This window comes from Podarcis gaigeae (assembly GCF_964106915.1).
Source record: "Podarcis gaigeae genome assembly, chromosome: 5".
In the NCBI taxonomy this organism is placed as follows: Eukaryota; Metazoa; Chordata; class Lepidosauria; order Squamata; family Lacertidae; genus Podarcis; species Podarcis gaigeae.
In genome coordinates this window covers 85,591,580-85,608,147 of record NC_139681.1, presented here as the reverse complement: position 1 = coordinate 85,608,147, position 16,568 = coordinate 85,591,580, and the positions used below count along the sequence as shown (strand labels likewise).

General features: G+C 44.4%; 1 protein-coding gene and 1 long non-coding RNA gene across 3 annotated transcripts in view; both read left to right on the top strand.

Moving 5' to 3' along the window:
• The window catches only part of ACTRT3 (actin related protein T3), a 4,230-nt gene extending 1,310 nt beyond the window's left edge, over positions 1-2,920 (top strand). The window contains exon 2 of the mRNA XM_083739845.1: positions 1,874-2,920. Within this exon, the coding sequence (XP_083595971.1) occupies positions 1,874-2,792 (919 nt within the window). The 3' untranslated portion in view covers positions 2,793-2,920. The remainder of the gene's footprint in view (positions 1-1,873) is intronic.
• Positions 2,921-9,215: 6,295 nt separating this feature from the next.
• Positions 9,216-16,310, top strand: LOC310845106. Of its 2 annotated transcripts, XR_014564461.1 has the most exons (5): positions 9,216-9,346; positions 11,207-11,315; positions 12,210-12,536; positions 14,911-15,013; positions 16,200-16,310. It is a non-coding gene; the product is annotated as an uncharacterized lncRNA (long non-coding RNA). The 2 variants fall into 2 exon arrangements; XR_014564462.1 differs by lacking the exon at positions 11,207-11,315 and having other exon boundaries at positions 9,242-9,346.
• The last annotated feature ends 258 nt before the right edge of the window (positions 16,311-16,568 follow it).

Below are 16,568 nucleotides of genomic sequence, written 5' to 3'. Positions count from 1 at the left end.
ATTATGAAAAGCCCCACTGCTATAGGCTTAACCAAATTTTGTAGGCTGAAGCCAGTGTGTGGAAGCCCTACCTCAACATGGCTTCTGTTAACATGTTTAGGATTCAAAATTTAGGCTGTCATCTAACTGCACTAATTAGGTCAACATAAATGAATAGGACTAGTTCACAGGTAAAAGCATCTGACATGCAAACTGACTTATTTGCAGAAGATTCATAGTCAAATTCAAAATGGCCAGACTCAGGGGGGAAAGAGCCAATTTTGCAATCTACAGTCCGGGTGCAATTTGTTCTGGAAATGTCATGGTCCCATCAGTGCAATGCCTAGTAACAGGGTAGAGTGAGTTTCAAAGCTCAGCTTATAATGGATTGATGGTTATCTAGAGCATTCCTCTATGGTTTGCAGTGTATCCAGTTTCACACTGAACTTTTCACCCTAACTCCACCACACATATGAGATAGGCATAAGGTAGCTTAGATCAGTTTGGCTTTGTTTTCTCATACTGTGTTTAAAATAGTGGTAGAAGGGCTGGCACTTAAAAGTCTTTGGTACACATCTACATTACAAATGAAATTGGTTTAACAGTCATGACTACCTCACCCCACCGAGAAGCACCCTGGCACAGGTACAGTTCCCAAGGTTTATTAGCTAGGGCCCATGAGGCATGTGTGAATCTATCAATGTTGGTTTTGCTCAGTTTTTAGTTTTTCCAATCTTAAATTCAGTTCTACACATTTCTACATCAGTTGGCTTTTTTAAAAAAAAATGAAGTTCTCATGTAAATGCATCAGCATTTTAGTGTATTTACCATCATTGCTGCTGTCAGTCTCCTCTGGAGTAAGGATATGGGATTCAGCTGTATGTCATCTAACCTGGTCAGAGGACTCTTCCCTACTGAACAGCATCTATGGCAGGCTGCTGAGGTGTACATTGAAGTGCAATAAGACCTGCAACTGCAGTTGGCACTTCCAGGAGGCTGGAGAAGAGACTTGCCACCATTGCTCTGCCTGACAATAGCCTTTTGGTGCCGCCAGCCTCCTCTGCAGGAGATGTGGGAGCCCTGCTTGTATGTCATCTATATCCCCACTCTGAACCATATTTAAGTCAGGCTCCTTTGGAAAGTAGCAAGACCATTACCAGAAATTTTATTGTTGGTTAACTTTTGTTTTTGCTTTGAGCCTAAATTGGTGTATTGGGGGATGCTGAATTTATTCTGTGTTTGCTAAATTGTTGATTTTTGTATTTTGAATTAACTGACATGTTCCATATGTTGTGTATTATTTCAATGTTTTGAATGTTTGTTGTAAGCTGCTTTGGGCATAGTTTGTTGTGGGAAAGTGGCGTATAAGTAAAATCAATTAATCTAGAAAAGAATCCTTAAATCCATGACAGTAAAAAAAAAAAGTTTGAAACTGCTTCTGATTCAGCATGGAGCCGCACTCTTCATGAGGTATTTATTTTCATTTACTACAGTTATCCTCAAGGCAGCATATATGGTTCCTCCTTCCCTTCCATTTCATCCACACAACAACCCTAAGAGGTAGTTTAGGTGTAGAGTTAGTGACTGGCCCAAGGTCACCCTATGAACCACACAGCTGATAAAGAATTTGAAACCTGATGTTCCAGATTCAAGTGCAACACTAGACACACTTAGCACTTTGGTTATTTTCTGATTCAATGTGTTTTTACATACACTTGCACATGCAATACATAGAGAGTACATAAGATGCTGGCAAATTTAGTAGTACAAGAAGTTTGCTATGTGCTTTCACAAGGGTACATAGGCATGCTGCATTTTAAAGCTGGGAACGCTAAAGGTTTTGGGCATGACAAATTATGATAATATAATACCACCATCTTCTTTTATTCTATAGATATCCAGTGGAACATGGAATTGTCACTTCCTGGCCTGACATGGAGAAAATATGGAAGCACGTTTATGATAATGAATTGAGGTTAAACTCCTGCACAAGACCAGCTCTGATAACAGAGGCACCACTCAACCCACTGGCCAACCGTGAACAAATGACAAAGCTGCTCTTTGAAAAATTTGAGGCACCAGCTCTCTACGTGGCCATCCAGGCTGTCTTGGCACTCTATGCAGCAGGTCTCACAACAGGTTGTGTGATGGATTCTGGTGACGGCGTCACCCACACTGTCCCAATATTTGAGGGCTACTGCTTGCCTCATGCTGTTCTTCGGCTTGACCTGGCAGGCCGGGATCTTACAGAATATCTCATGAGGATCCTGAGGGAGAGCGGCATTGCGTTGGTGAGCACAGCTGAGAGGGAAATTGTGCGAATCATCAAGGAGGCTCTGTGTTACGTGTGCTTGAACCCTGAGGAAGAGATGGCTAAAAAACCTACTTCAATTGAGAAAACCTGGAAATTGCCTGATGGGCAAATAATTAAAATCCACAACCAATTGTTCCGCTGCCCTGAGACCCTCTTTCGCCCATCTAACATTGGCATGGAAGCCCCAGGTATTGATAAACTGCTGTTCAACACTATAATGAAATGTGATATCGATTTGAGGACCACTTTGTATGCCAACATACTCCTTTCTGGTGGTTCAAGTCTCTTTCCTGGCATTTCTGATCGCCTCACAAAGGAGTTGATTCGTATGGCTCCCAAGGACACGGAGGTGATGGTCCAAGCACCTTCTGACAGGAAGATCTCTGTCTGGATGGGAGGATCTATCCTGGCTTCTCTCTCTGCCTTCCAAGAGATGTGGATATCCAAGGAAGAATATGCTGAAGTTGGGGCCAATATAGTACACAGGAAGTGCTTCTAGATTCCTGTTGTATTGAAACATTTTTATTTAAAAAGCTGTGGGGAAGAAACACAAATTCATGGCATCCTTGGTGAGGCTTTTAGCCTCACAGCTTTCTGAAAGATGAATAAAGGTAACACTTCCATGCATACTTGTTTAGGGTACAAATTTGGGATTGTCTGTAGAATAAACTGTAGCCTTTTCAGTCTTTGCCTTTGGGTGGGAAGAGCATTGCGCCCGGGAAGGGAAGTGGGAGTCAAACAGACACTCACGGGTTAACCAGAGAAAGAACTTTTTATTCCTGCTATGAGTAACAGGAAGGAACCTGTGTGATCACTCACAACCAAGTACAAGTTCTTACAGGGAGAAAAGCAGAGAAAAGCTGAAGCTGTGGATTTTAGAAGAGAGGAAAGGGAATTTTGGGGCCTAGCTACAGTTTTAGGCCTGGGGTGATTTTGAGGCCTGGGGTGACTTCACAGACAGGATTTGGGTATCCTGTCCCTTCAAGACTACTTGTTTATTGATGAAAAATGACATGCTTGCAATCTATAAGAAAAAAAATGACTTGGAGGAAGGTTGTAAAAAGCAAACTAAGGCACTAGTTTTTTGTTTCAAGTATAGGTTTAATTAAATGTTTCTTTCATATAGTTCACCAGGTCCTTTCTTACAACCTCATTCAGCGTAAGGTCCCAGTTTGGCATGTTTTACCATTAAGCCAGAATGGACTTACCATGAAGCACTGCAAAGCAAAATGCTTTCGGCAACAACAGTGGCTTTTTATGTTTGTTGTTGTTGAACAAAAAGAACCATCCACATGGCTTTTAAATGAGGGGAGGGGAGGGGATAAATCAATACAGCAAGAGGGCAGATGAAGCCTTCAACGATGTGTATATAAGCGTACAACTCAAGGTTGTGAAGGAAATGGGAGAACAGTGGTATAAAGACGGGCGTGCTGCAACGTGCCTCCGTGCATGTCTGAACAGTTCGAATAAGGGCCCCAAACGCAAAGCCTACGAAAACCGGGAGGTGGGGGACCTGTAAAATTGGAGCAACTCCACAAACTAACAAGGAAGCATGTCCTGGCATGCTGCTACAAGGCAGAGCGACCTCACCATGAACTTCCGCCAGATGTTCCCGCCCACGACCCGCAGCCAATGAGAGGCAGCGCGCGCTCCGCTTGCTAACCAACCATTGCCGCGGAGGCCGCGCAAGCGCCGGAAGAAACCAATCAAACGACGGGGAGGCGGGGCAAGCGCCCGAAGCGGACAGGCTATATAAAACCGCATGTCTGCAACATTCACTCCGCAGGCGGCCGAAAGGTTCTCTCCCCCGGGTGGGGCTCCTCCCCCCCGCTGTTCTAACCCTAATTAGCCGTTAACGGCTCTGGCTCACATTCGCTGTTTTGACCGTTGACTTTCAGCGATTCGAATTCTTTTTTCAAAAAACGTCACCCGTGTAACGGGGAGGTGCCTTCTCCTCCGCCTGCCGCGCCTTCTCGCCCAACTCTTTTCTCCTGAAGCGGCCAGAGCCCGACCCCCGGTAAAGAGGCCGCGGTCAGCCTGGCCCTGGGCCGCTGCTGCCGCGAAGGGTTCGGCCCTGTCAGCCTTGGGGAGCGGCGCGGCCGGCTGAAGGGCGGTTGAGGAGCTTGCGGGCGGGGACCGGCGCCAGAGCAAAACAAACCAACCGGGCGGTGCTGCGGTTCCCCGCGAGCCGGTGCCGCGCGCTCCTGAGCAGTGGGGCGCGCGGCCGACGCCGCCCGGACACACAAAACTCTTGCTATTGCTGTTATCCTCCCTCCCCCCCCCCCGTCTCACCCACTCGAAAGGGGAAGAGGGAAGGAGCTGGTGATGGAGGCGAGCGCGGAATAAATGCGCCTTAAGAAGCAATGCGGGGAGAAAGTTGTGTCCTTGGCCCCTCAAGTTTGGCTTAAAAGAAGCCCCACGCCCACCATGGGGGGGGGGCGGACTATAGAGTTTAAGGGAGGGTGGCTCTGTTGGTGCAGGATGGTAAGAAGACAAGTTTGGTACAGGTGCTGCTCTCTGCTGGTAGCTTTTCTCTTTCCTCCTCCTCTTGTATCGTTGTCAGCAAAGTCTATGGGCAAGGGAGTGCTTTGCTGGTTCATATAGGCTCAGTGCTTAGGAATTGTTCATAGGCGCCTTGCAATGGTACAGTGGTGCCTTGCAAGATGAAATTAATTCGTTCCGCAAGTTTTTTCGTCTTGCGAAGCACGGTTTCCCATAGGAATGCATTGAAAATCAATCAATGCGTTCCTATGGAAACCGCCTTCAGACCAGGTCCGGGGACAGTCTGTCCCCCGACCTCTTCTGAAGGCTGGGGGGGGGACACAAGGGCTTTTCTTCCCACCCCCAGCATTTTAAAAAACCCTGGGACAGCAGAGGACTTCGCTGTCCCGGGGTTTTTTAAAATGCTGGCGGGCGGTAGCGAACGCTTCGCTGCCGCCCACCAGCATTTTAAGATCGCCCCGGACAGCGGACTTCTCCGCTGTCCCGGGGCGATTTTAAAGCCCCCGGAAAGGCAGGCGTGGGGCGCTGCGTTTCTCCGCTCTCCTGGGAAGGCAGGCAGGGGGGAGCAAAGACCTTTGCCCCCCGCCGGCCTTCAGAAGAGGTCCAGGACCTCTTCTGAAGGCCGGGGGGGGGCAAAAGTTTTTGCTCCCCCCCCCCCCCGTCTGCCTTCAAAAGCTGTCCGGGATAGCGGGAAGCGCTTCCCTGCTATCCCGGACCGCTTTTAAAATGCTGGCAGTGGGGAGCAAAGCCTTTCGGCCCCCGCTGGCCTTCCTGGACCTCTTCTGAAGGCCGGAGGGAGGGGAAAGGCTTTGCTCCCCACCGCCAACATTTAAAAGAGGTCCCCGGAGATTTCCCTATGGGCTTTCTTCTTGCGAAGCAAGCCCATAGGGAAATTCGTCTTGCGAAGCAACTCGCAAACGGAAAACCCTTTCGTCTTGCGGGTTTTCCGTCTTGCGAGGCATTCGACTTGCGGGGCACGACTGTAGTTGTAGTGAAGCCTTGCTCACCCCAGATCATATTCTCAAGAGCAAGTTTTTCGCTAAAAGTTGCCGAAGTGACAAATTTCAATGTAGGTGTTAGCAATTGGCTGGGTTCCCACGCATGCTGACTGCAAGGTAAGCTTCCTTGAAATTTCATATTTTGCCGGGTTGGACTTTTGTATAGCTGGGCCTGCCCTAAAGGTAAAGGTACCCCTGATCGTTAGGTCCAGTCGCAGACGACTCTGGGGTTGCGTGTGTATCTTGCTCTATAGGCCGAGAGTGTCGATGTTTGTCCGCAGACAGCTTCCGGGTCATGTGGCCAGCATGACTAAACCGTTTCTGGCGAACCAGAGCAGTGCAAGGAAACTCTGTTTACCTTTCCGCCGGAAGGTATTTATCTACTTGCACTTGACATGCTTTCAAACTGCTAGGTCGGCAGGAGCTGGGACCGAACAACGGGAGCTCACCCCGTTGCAGGGATTCGAACTGCTGACCTTCTGATCCTTCCTAAATGCTGGTGGGTTTAAATCTGCAAAGAGAGAAAAAAGCATTATAATACAATTGGAAGTCATCAAGCCCCTGAGAGTTATTCTCATTTTCTTGCCATTCTTCCGCCTGTGTTCTGTATGTTTTAGGCAAGTTTTAACAGCTTCTGCCTATGTCAGGCTTCCTCAACCTCGGCCCTCAGATGTTCCCATCATCCCTGACCACTGGTCCTGCTAGCTGGGATCATGGGAGCTGTAGGCCAAAAACATATGGAGGGCCGAGGTTGAGGAAGCCTGGCCTATGTGGTGTTTGGCCTTAATTCCAGTAAGTCTTCTCTTTTGTGCATTGTTACTATTTCATTATTTCTGTGTTTTGTTACTTACTCGTAACTGCTGTCTCCTGTGTTGCCACCAAGCCTGGGCAATGTGTATAGAGGTCCTGACTCCTGAGCAGCCCAAAAGACAAGACCCACCCCCCTCTTGGCCTTGCTGATGTGGTCTAAGGAAATACATCTGGCACCAGCATGGCTGCAGGAGTTGCTGGAAGGAGGCATACAATATGCCATTCAACTCCCTCCGGATTTGTGTAGGGTTCGCTCCTGAGCCTTTTCTTTTCCCAAAGATGTCCCACATAGCAGAAGGTATTGATTGTTATTGGGGTTTGTTCCCAAAGCCTTTCTCAAGAATGAATATAGCCTGAAGGCAGTGGAAGGGCTGGTTTTCCTTCTTCAATTTCTGTATTCTTAACATTATACTGTAAACCACCCTTTTTATACTGTAAACCATACTTGATCTTAAGATGAAAAGCAGTATATAAATTTAATTAAGAATAATACTTACCGTATTTTTCACTCTATAAGACACACTTTTTCCCTCCTAAAAAGTAAGGGGAAATGTTTGTGCGTCTTATGGAGCGAATGCAGGCTGCGCAGCCCATGATCAGGTATAGCTGCGTGAAGCCTCTTCAGCACAGCGGGAACGTTCTCCCGCTTCCCTGAAGAGGCTTTGCGCAACTATCCCTGAAGCCAGAACAGCAAGAGGAATTGCTGCGCAGCAATTCCTCTTGCTGTTCTGGCTTCAGGGATAGTTGCACAAAGCCTCTTCAACAACATTTGATTCAGAATATTTTTTTTCTTGTTCTCTAAAAACTAGGTGCGTCTTATGGTCAGGTGTGTCATATAGAGTGAAAAATACGGTACCTGGTACCATCTTGTAAAGATTGAAATGTATATAAATAGGTTTTTTTTAAAGAACTCTTTGTTTATTATTTGGTTCCTTACCTAAGATTTTAAGGCTACAGTCCTATACACACTTACCTGGGAGTAAGTCCGTTTGAATTCAGTAGGACTTCTGAGTAGCTATGGATAGGATTGTATTGTTGGTGATTTTTAAACGGTATTTCCCAGTTTTCAGGAATGCATGCTGCCCTACATCTACATAGACAAGAGTGTTTATATGACCTTTTGGCATAAATACTGTCTGAAAACGTACTATTCCAACGTTTTGCTGCCACTATCAGGCTCCAATTGTTGAACACATCCAATAATGTAGGCATCCTCAGTGGGATTTTTGACTTTGATCACCATGCCTTCCAAAACTACTTTTACAAATCTACTCAGTTTCAAACATATTTTTCCAGGCAAGCATGGTTGGTACTAGTCACATAGTTATCCAGATCTTACTGCCTTTAGGATTGTTGGATAATTATTTTGCTAATTGTTAATGGTTTATTAATTATGCTTTTATTTAAGATCTGAGGAGCTTCTGAGAGAGGAGAAGACAGCTACCAATGAGATTAATTCATTGGAGAGAAAAATTGAGCTCTGGCCATTAAATACTTCAACAACAGGAAATATGCTTTATCAAGGCATGCTTGTAGTGGATAAAAAGACACAAAATCACCTGCCTCCTGGAGTAGTTGAGCTTGATAAATTCCTTCAACAGACAGGGGGGAAGCAAGGAGGTTGGGATGTATATGATCACCAAGAATTTTTGAAACTGTGGACAAAGCATAAAGGAAAACGATCGTACATTGATGAAGTCCTTGATCATCTTCTTGACAGAACAAGGGAGGATATTCTGCAGCATGAGAAATGGTATCAATAATTTCTGATTTTAGAAGCACAAAAAAAGGAGGTGAGATAATGTTGCTAATTAGTGTTTGCCATTTTAACAACTTTGTGTCAAAAGCGATGAGACAGTTTACCCTCTTTTCTTCATCTCTAGCTCTGCTGCTATGGCTTTCTTTTCCTTTGCTGGTAAGCAGGACATACTAAAGGTAAAGGGACCCCCGACCATTACGTCCAGTTGTGGCCGACTCTGGGGTTGCAGCGCTTATCTTGCTTTATTGGCCGAGGGAGCCGGCATACAGCTTCCGGGTCATGTGGCCAGCATGACTAAGATGCTTCTGGCGAACCAGAGCAGTGCACAGAAACGCCGTTTACCTTACCTATTTATCTACTTGCAATTTGACAAACTCAGAGCACACCAGAACATTCACGCACATAATAGTTCCTGCGAACAAGGCCCATGAGGTGGGCGGTTGCGGATCCGCCGCCTTCAAAGGGTCTCGATCCCCGCTGCACCATGGCTCAGCCGGTTCTGACGGTACTGGATCCCTTTATTTGTGGGAATAATGGACGCGTTAATCGAGGCCCAGACGGTGTAGCGAGCAACGGTGGTAGTTTTCAGACGTGTATGAAACCAGCAAAGTCCCGTGTAACCCTCAGTCTCCGCCTTTCCTCCCGCGGCCACAAGCAGAACCTCACTCAGAAGCCCGCAGAGACGAAGCTCAATATAGTTTGAGGGTGATGGGGGATATTTACCTGGATGCTCCTGGTTACCACCCCTAGTGCTACTGTTGCTAGGGCGGCCATTGTGACAAGCCCTCAGACAGGGCGGGGCTGCATTGTTGACATATCACCGTCGCCTATTGACGACGTGAGGCCCGTGACGCGGAGAGTGAGCACGCCCTGCGTGCGGCTAAAGGGGCGGAGCCAGCCGGCATGGGCGCGAAGCAGAGGCAACTTCAGAAAATTTGCCGCCGTTTAAATAGGAAGCGCGTCGATGGGTTGGGGAGCATTGACGTGAGCATTCTACATTTTCTTGTATAGGCGCTTGTGGTGATCACACAGGGCCCCCGGACGTTTCACGGTCTATTGACCCTGTGCCACCACTGCGGTTGCTTTCTTCGCTGCCGCCACCCCACTTCTCATGGGGACATACGGAGTCCAGACAGTTGTTAATATAAACAAATAATCAAGTTTATTTTTAAGTGCAGGAATAAGCGTATGGTTTCGGTTTATTTTTCTCTTGTCAGTTTCTTAAATCTTAGTTCCTAACAACTTCAATCTGAATTATTCCCGACTATCTATCTAACTCCCTAACAATTCCTCTCACTCTCTCACAATACAACTTGACCAACCCACTGCCTATTCCACCCTCTTCCTTCTCCAACACCCAAGCCTCCACTTCCAACTGACAAACCTCAACTCCCAACTCCCAAACCTCAACTGACTTTTCAAAACCTCCCACTCTATCTTTTACTCCCCCCTTGCCTTCTCACTGGCTAATCACATCACACCCATTTTAACCCTTTCCTTGACCCATCCTAGGAGGCAAACGCCACAGCGCTTGAGAGTTACTAGTCTTCCAAAATAAAGGCCTTTTAAAAATAAGAAAATCTGGAGGCTTTGCGTTGCTTTCGCTGAAGCCTGGAGAGCGAGAGGGGTCGGTGCGCAGCAACCCCTCTCGCTCTCCAGGCTTCAGGGATAGGTGCTTGAAGCCTCCGGAGCACAGCGGGAACTCGCGCTGCGCTCCGGAGGCTTCAGTTTCCTTTTGCTGAAGCCCGGAGAGCAAGACTCTCCTGGCTTCAGCAGAGAGGGAGAGTGTGCAGCGCCCCTTCAGCCAAGCGGGAGGAGAAATGGAAGGGACTCCGTTTCTCCTGCATCTTCGCTGAAGGGGCGCTGAGCAGAGAGGGGGAGATTTTTTTCCCCTTGTTCTTCCCCTCTAAAACAAGGTGCGTCCTATGGTTGGGTGCGACCTATACAGCGAAAAATACGGTACATTTTTATCTCTCTCCTGCTCCTTCTCTTCCCCTGATCTCTATAGAACAGAGCTTTTTACTCAGTCTACAAGTTAAAAATGATGCTATTTTGAAATTTTGTTTCTTATGTTATATGTTCATATGCAACCAAATTGTAAGTCTATGCAAATGTATTTATATATTTTGAATTTTATAAAATCATCAAAAAACCCCAGAGCTGTTTCGTCAATTCTCAGTCCCCCTGTTGCCCCAACTTGTAACTTGTTTCTCTGCACTTCTGATGCTTGTTCCTCTTTGTTTGTTAAAATGGCATTAGCTCTTGTGAATTGTGTGCTTAGACAGTTGTGCATGCATATAAAATTGTGCCGTGACTGATACTTGTTGGAATACTTCTTTCACAGTATATCAAGATCCTGCAGACCAGTACTAAAACTTAATTCCCTATGGGCTCATGTGATTTTTCCTAATGACTTTGCTGCTTGTCAGCTATGATAAGCTACTGGTGTAATGCATTATAAAGTTACACTGACATACTGGCAGCCAATTTATAATATGAAAATTTGGAGAAAGACAGTCTTTATAAAAATTGCTAATTTTAGAATTAAGAACGATTAGGAATGGTGCTGGTTTAAGTTAGGAAAGTGTTATTTTATTTAGAAGATACCAAACTTAATGTCTCAACACCTTTAACTTGTTGTATTATTATTTTTTAATAAAAAATCAAATACAACTAATTGCAAGGAGTATGCTCTTGAGTATGCTGTCATCTAGTGGTATACTGTAATATTAACACAAGTAAAGAGGTGGAAACCACTTTACTTAAAGAAAATGAGACCAAATATGTGTATATTTTCTTCTAAGTTTCTGTCACATGCTGGATTATATTAGTTTTCTGTTCTAGAGGGTGGCACTCAAACCAGTGGATTCAGATTACAAGAAGGGAATTTCAGCTAATGAAAGAATGCACTTGTTGACTGACTACTACTTCTTCGGCAATCACTCGAAGCCAAGTAAGATTGTCTTCCATGAACACGGTCTTAACATTGAATCCGTAAGTGACTGGAGACAGTGGAACAGGCAACCTCATTCGTTGGTTTTAATTCTAGGCTGGAATGCATCCTAACAGATGTTCTGTTGTAGATTTTCTGCTTTTGGGGGTGATTAGTCCAAATGATAGAGAGGACACAGGTGGCGCTGTGGGTTAAAAGCCTCAGCGCCTAGGACTTGCCGATCGAAAGGTCGGCGGTTCGAATCCCTGCGGCGGGGTGCGCTCCCGCTGCTCGGTCCCAGCGCCTGCCAACCTAGCAGTTCGAAAGCACCTCCGGGTGCAAGTAGATAAATAGGGACCGCTTACCAGCAGGAAGGTAAATGGCGTTTCCGTGTGCGGCTCTGGCTCGCCAGATGCAGCTTTGTCACGCTGGCCACGTGACCCGGAAGTGTCTCCGGACAGCGCTGGCCCCTGGCCTCTTGAGTGAGATGGGCGCACAACCCCAGAGTCTGTCAAGACTGGCCCGTACGGGCAGGGGTACCTTTACCTTTACCTAGTCCAAATGATATTTCAGTTCAATTCCAACTCTGATGTAGCTGTACATTTAAAAATGAACATCCTGATTATTCAAGCCCTGGAGCCAGCTGGAGGACACACGGAAAAGTGGCTGCTGCTAGGCGGGACAGCTGAGCAGCCTAAACAAAGCCTCACTGCACCTCCAGTCTCTTTCAGCCATTTCCTGCCCTCACTGAAGTCCTCTCTAGGCTCTGGAGAGAGGCGTCTTGTGAGCACAAGGACCCTCCAGCTCTCTCCATTTCCTGGTTAGATTTATTTCCCAGTGCCGTGTGTTAGTCAATCACACGTAAATGGGGGGAGGGACACCTGCAATTCAATTATCCATTGTCTGTTTTTACAGGTGAGGTGTGAGGCACAGAGTCTGAGCAGCAATCTTGTTGACTTTTGCATGAGAAGAGTTATGCCATACCAAGGAAGATATAGTCTGTTTTGGCAATGAGAAACATTTATCTCAATTGGAAAACCATACAGTGCCCTCCATATTTTTCATCTGCAACTCCCATCATTGTGTTTGACTGCTGACTGGGGAAGATGGGGGTTATAGTCCAAAGCATTGAGACGGCACCAGGATACGGAAGCCTGGCCCTAAAACATCTGAGTGCTGTCCAACCCAGTCCTGCATGTGTTCACTCAATCAACCCCTGTGGCGCTTACTCCATGGAAGCAGGTAAAGAACTGTGCTGCTGGTGTATACGTTTGTTTGGCAAAGCTGCTGATTTACTGTGCAAATTAATCATCAAAGAACTTAGGCCAAAGCCCTTGTGTTTCTAAGTAAATATCAAATATGCATAGTCTGCCTAGCTTTCATGTAAAAACCACAGCACGTTTATAGTAGAATACCCCATGATTGGCATACCATGTGCAAGTATAATAGTTTAACAACTTAAGTGGATGCATTCTGCTCTAGCATTATTTCAGGATTGTATATCATTTGACATGGTGTCAGACAACAGCTGAGCAGAAGGGTCCAGGTTCAGTCTGGCATCTCCAGTTGGAGGGCGTGGAATTGGGTTAGAAAAGATCTTTGCCTGAGGCCCAGGACTTGCTTCCACTTTATAAATGATGTTGGGCTACATGGATTACTGGTTTGAGACAGCGTAGGATAGTATGTATTCATGAAACAACAAAGGAATAGCTATTAATGAAATGATGGAACACTGCATTTTTAAAAACTTGGGTGAAATCCAATAGTGCCAATATGCCAGTGAAATGGAATACTATTGACATAACTGATTTCTCACCACCTCCTGCAATCTCCTATACAGGGTGGCCCAAAAGTAGGTATACAGTTGAATCAACAAAATTCATCAGCAACAGATGTATACACATAACTGACACACAACAAAGTGGCAGTTAAATTTCAGGCTGATGGAAAGAATAGTGGAGTCAGATAAAATGATTATTTTTCTTTACTGATATCATAAATGATGACAGCAAACGAGTCAAGAACAAAGTGGATTCTAAACCAGTATACTTACCTTTGGACCACCCTGTATGTGCCTGTAAAAATCAGCTTCAGAAGGATGGAAGCAGTTTTTGGTAGTGCACAGAGTGGAGGAGTGGAAGGGGAAGCACCATCCTGCAAACAGAATCACACTCATATGCCATTGGGTTGGAGCCAGAAGACTAGCTGCTCTTAGTTCCCCTTGAACCAATGGGACAAGTTACGAATTGATTTTGTTCCTGTTGATTTCAATGGTAACTAAGTTCAACTCAGTCTGTTTTGAATGAGCATATTTTTTTTTCCAACAGCAGATGGCAACATACTTTCACTAGAAGTAGAAATAAAGTGTAGATCTCACAGAACTCTCAAGATTGAAGATACCGTACAGTACTTAAAACAGTTAAACATTTAAAATACAGTTCTATGATCATGATAGCACATTCCCCTCTAAACCTTTACGTAGTTGCTAATGCAAACTATGAAGAGCTCAGATTTGGGGGGAATTTTTTGCAGACTACAAATAATAAAATGCTGTAATTGCTATGTCTCCTGTTCCAAAACAAGTGAGATGAAAATACACTGTTATGAAATCCCATTTCTGCCCATTGAAATTAGGTGTCTATTTGAATGTGTATATATATATATATGAATGCATACATTCACAAGGTACTGTCTGAATGCACACAAGACACACACCCTTGCTAAAGCTAAGCCATTCTGAGTTTGGCCAGTGATGGTTAACCTCTTGGGAAGCAAATTTTTGTTCCATAAAGGAAGAAGGGCAGGATATAAATGTCAGAAAAGAAATAATAAATGCATTCTAAGTGAATATCAAGATAACATGCTTAAGGAAGCACCTGCTAAACTGTTCTTAAAATCCATAGACTGCAGTGGGATTAAGAACTATGATCACACGACTGCTCCATGTATGCACAGTTATTTCCAGCTGCCGACCTTAGATTGTATCATGCAATAGTAAGTCCACCTTACTATATGTGTAGTAGTGCAGGATTGCTTCCTTGAGGAAGCAAGCATGATAGTTAATCAGAAGTTGTGTTTTACTTTTAGGAGAATTGCATATAACATATTCCTTGGATTAGAACAGCATATCCAGATCTTAATCTCTAGCACTGACCTTGGCAAAGTCAAATTAGTGCAATCCTCTGCTGATCCAGTTTTCTGAGCTATGAATTCCATTTTGTGTGCTTGTACTTGTCCATTATCAACCAGTCATTTGGAATTTACAAGTCTGTGTGCTATACAGACTTTCCAAAGTGCAGGGTATGGCAGGCAGATGCATTGGCCAATCTGATGCCCTCCAGATGTTTGGAGCTACAACTCTCAAAGCTGAAGGGAGCTGTACTCCAGAACATCTGGAGGGCACCAGGTTGGTGAAGGATGGCTTTTATAGTAAGAGTGCTTGTCTAAGTACTTCTGTTGTGCTTATATGAATGGCCTGACATATAAACAGCAGAGTAATTGAATTTGTTGCCTATTCCCCCACCCCATCCCAGTTATTTACTTTATTTACTTCAGAAGAGTAGGTACTTTGAACAATGTCAGTGAACAGATTTTGGCATAATTCTTTTTGCCACAGCTATAAAGATATTGATTGTACTGTGGAATGCATCATTGAAAAAAACTGCTGGGTGGAGTTCATCTTCAGTGAAAAACTGGACAGCTGCAATAAAGCAGCTCTGGTAAGCATGTATTGACATATAAACATTGCCTTTGGTTTTTTTGAGCTGTCAAATAACAGGTGTCTCATCCTGAAAGAACGATGCGATGATCTGCTGCTGTTGTCTCAGAAAAGGTGTGGATATGTTGCACTGGGATATATAATTGGATCTAGACTTCATCATGCTTAAGTGTAGATAGAACTCATTTAAGCATGGGGGTCGTGAATTTAAGCATGGCTATGTCTGAGTCCAACCCAATGTATGCTTGTATTCAAGACCAAAGAGGTAACCACTCAAATATTATTCATATTTACCCGTAGTTTATTTACAAGATGCATGTTCTCTGCAGGAAGCAACCAGAGTAATTTAGAAATTGTGAAGTAAATACTCTTGCCTTTTTTCACAATGTCTCTGTTGTGCTGCCTAGGAAGGTGTAGCTGTGGTTAAAGACAAGTATGTGTAAATATTATCCAACATTATATTATATTACAATCTAGTAAATGCTTCATACTATGATTTTAGTTATCAACTTTTAACAAGCAGGGCATTGCAAAAGTGAAATTAAAGGAACAAACTCAAATCTCCTAATTTTGTTTCCCCCGCCCCATAACCAATTCCCTTAGGTAAATGTCTTTATCTGCATGTTTACAAGAGAGTGTTCAAATAGTAAGACAAATTGTGCTGGATCTTTTCATGTGCTAATTGAGCACTTCAAACCAAACATAAGAAAATTTATTTTTTCATTTTTTTCAATATATATTTTCCCTGGCTGTTTGGTAATGAGTGGTGTACCTCTCTGATCCTGTTCCAAAAAATTATCTGGGATTACAGCAGGAATCTTAACAGATAAGTAGGGAGATCTTCGGTGCTGGGTTGAGTAGAAGTCGCCCCTCCTGTAATTACCTTGATTTTAGTATATTTTTCTTTGTGTTAAAATGGGCAATCTTTCAGTCTTGGACATGTCTGATCTTGATCCTGTTAACTAGAGATTGTATGTCATTATTTTGATGTGCCTGTTCTTGGTGCTGTCACAGTTCCTGAAGAGAATGATGCAACACAGCTGACAGGCAGAACAAAACACATTTTTCAGCAAAGACCGTCAAACGGTTCCTTCAAGGGCAGAAGCTTGTTGGCTTTCCATGCACAGAATTGTTAGTTAGAAGTTAAATAGAGCATTGTGTAAACATGGGCTGCTCTTTCATTACAGGTGACCAAGAATATATTTCGTTTCCATCTGTGTTGGCCTTGCATCAAGTCCAGGCTTAAGATAAGGCCTAAGATTAATTGATTGCTGTTCTAATAAACTCTTTGCTTATAAGTACAGTTTAAACACAGATGCCCTCCTTAAACATCCATCCTGTGTCATGGTATATTAGGGTGTGTGTAAAACATATTCAGCTGTGTGTGTAAAAAAAAAAGTGTTTAACCCTTCACCAGACTGAGGTATTTATTTCCAAGGTGTAAGAGAACTAGAATTGTTCTGAAATTCAGAATAGGAAAGATTTTATCATTGGTATTCGGAAACAAGGAAAGAAAATGGTTAGTCAATTATCCTTGAAATACCTTGTGGATTTAT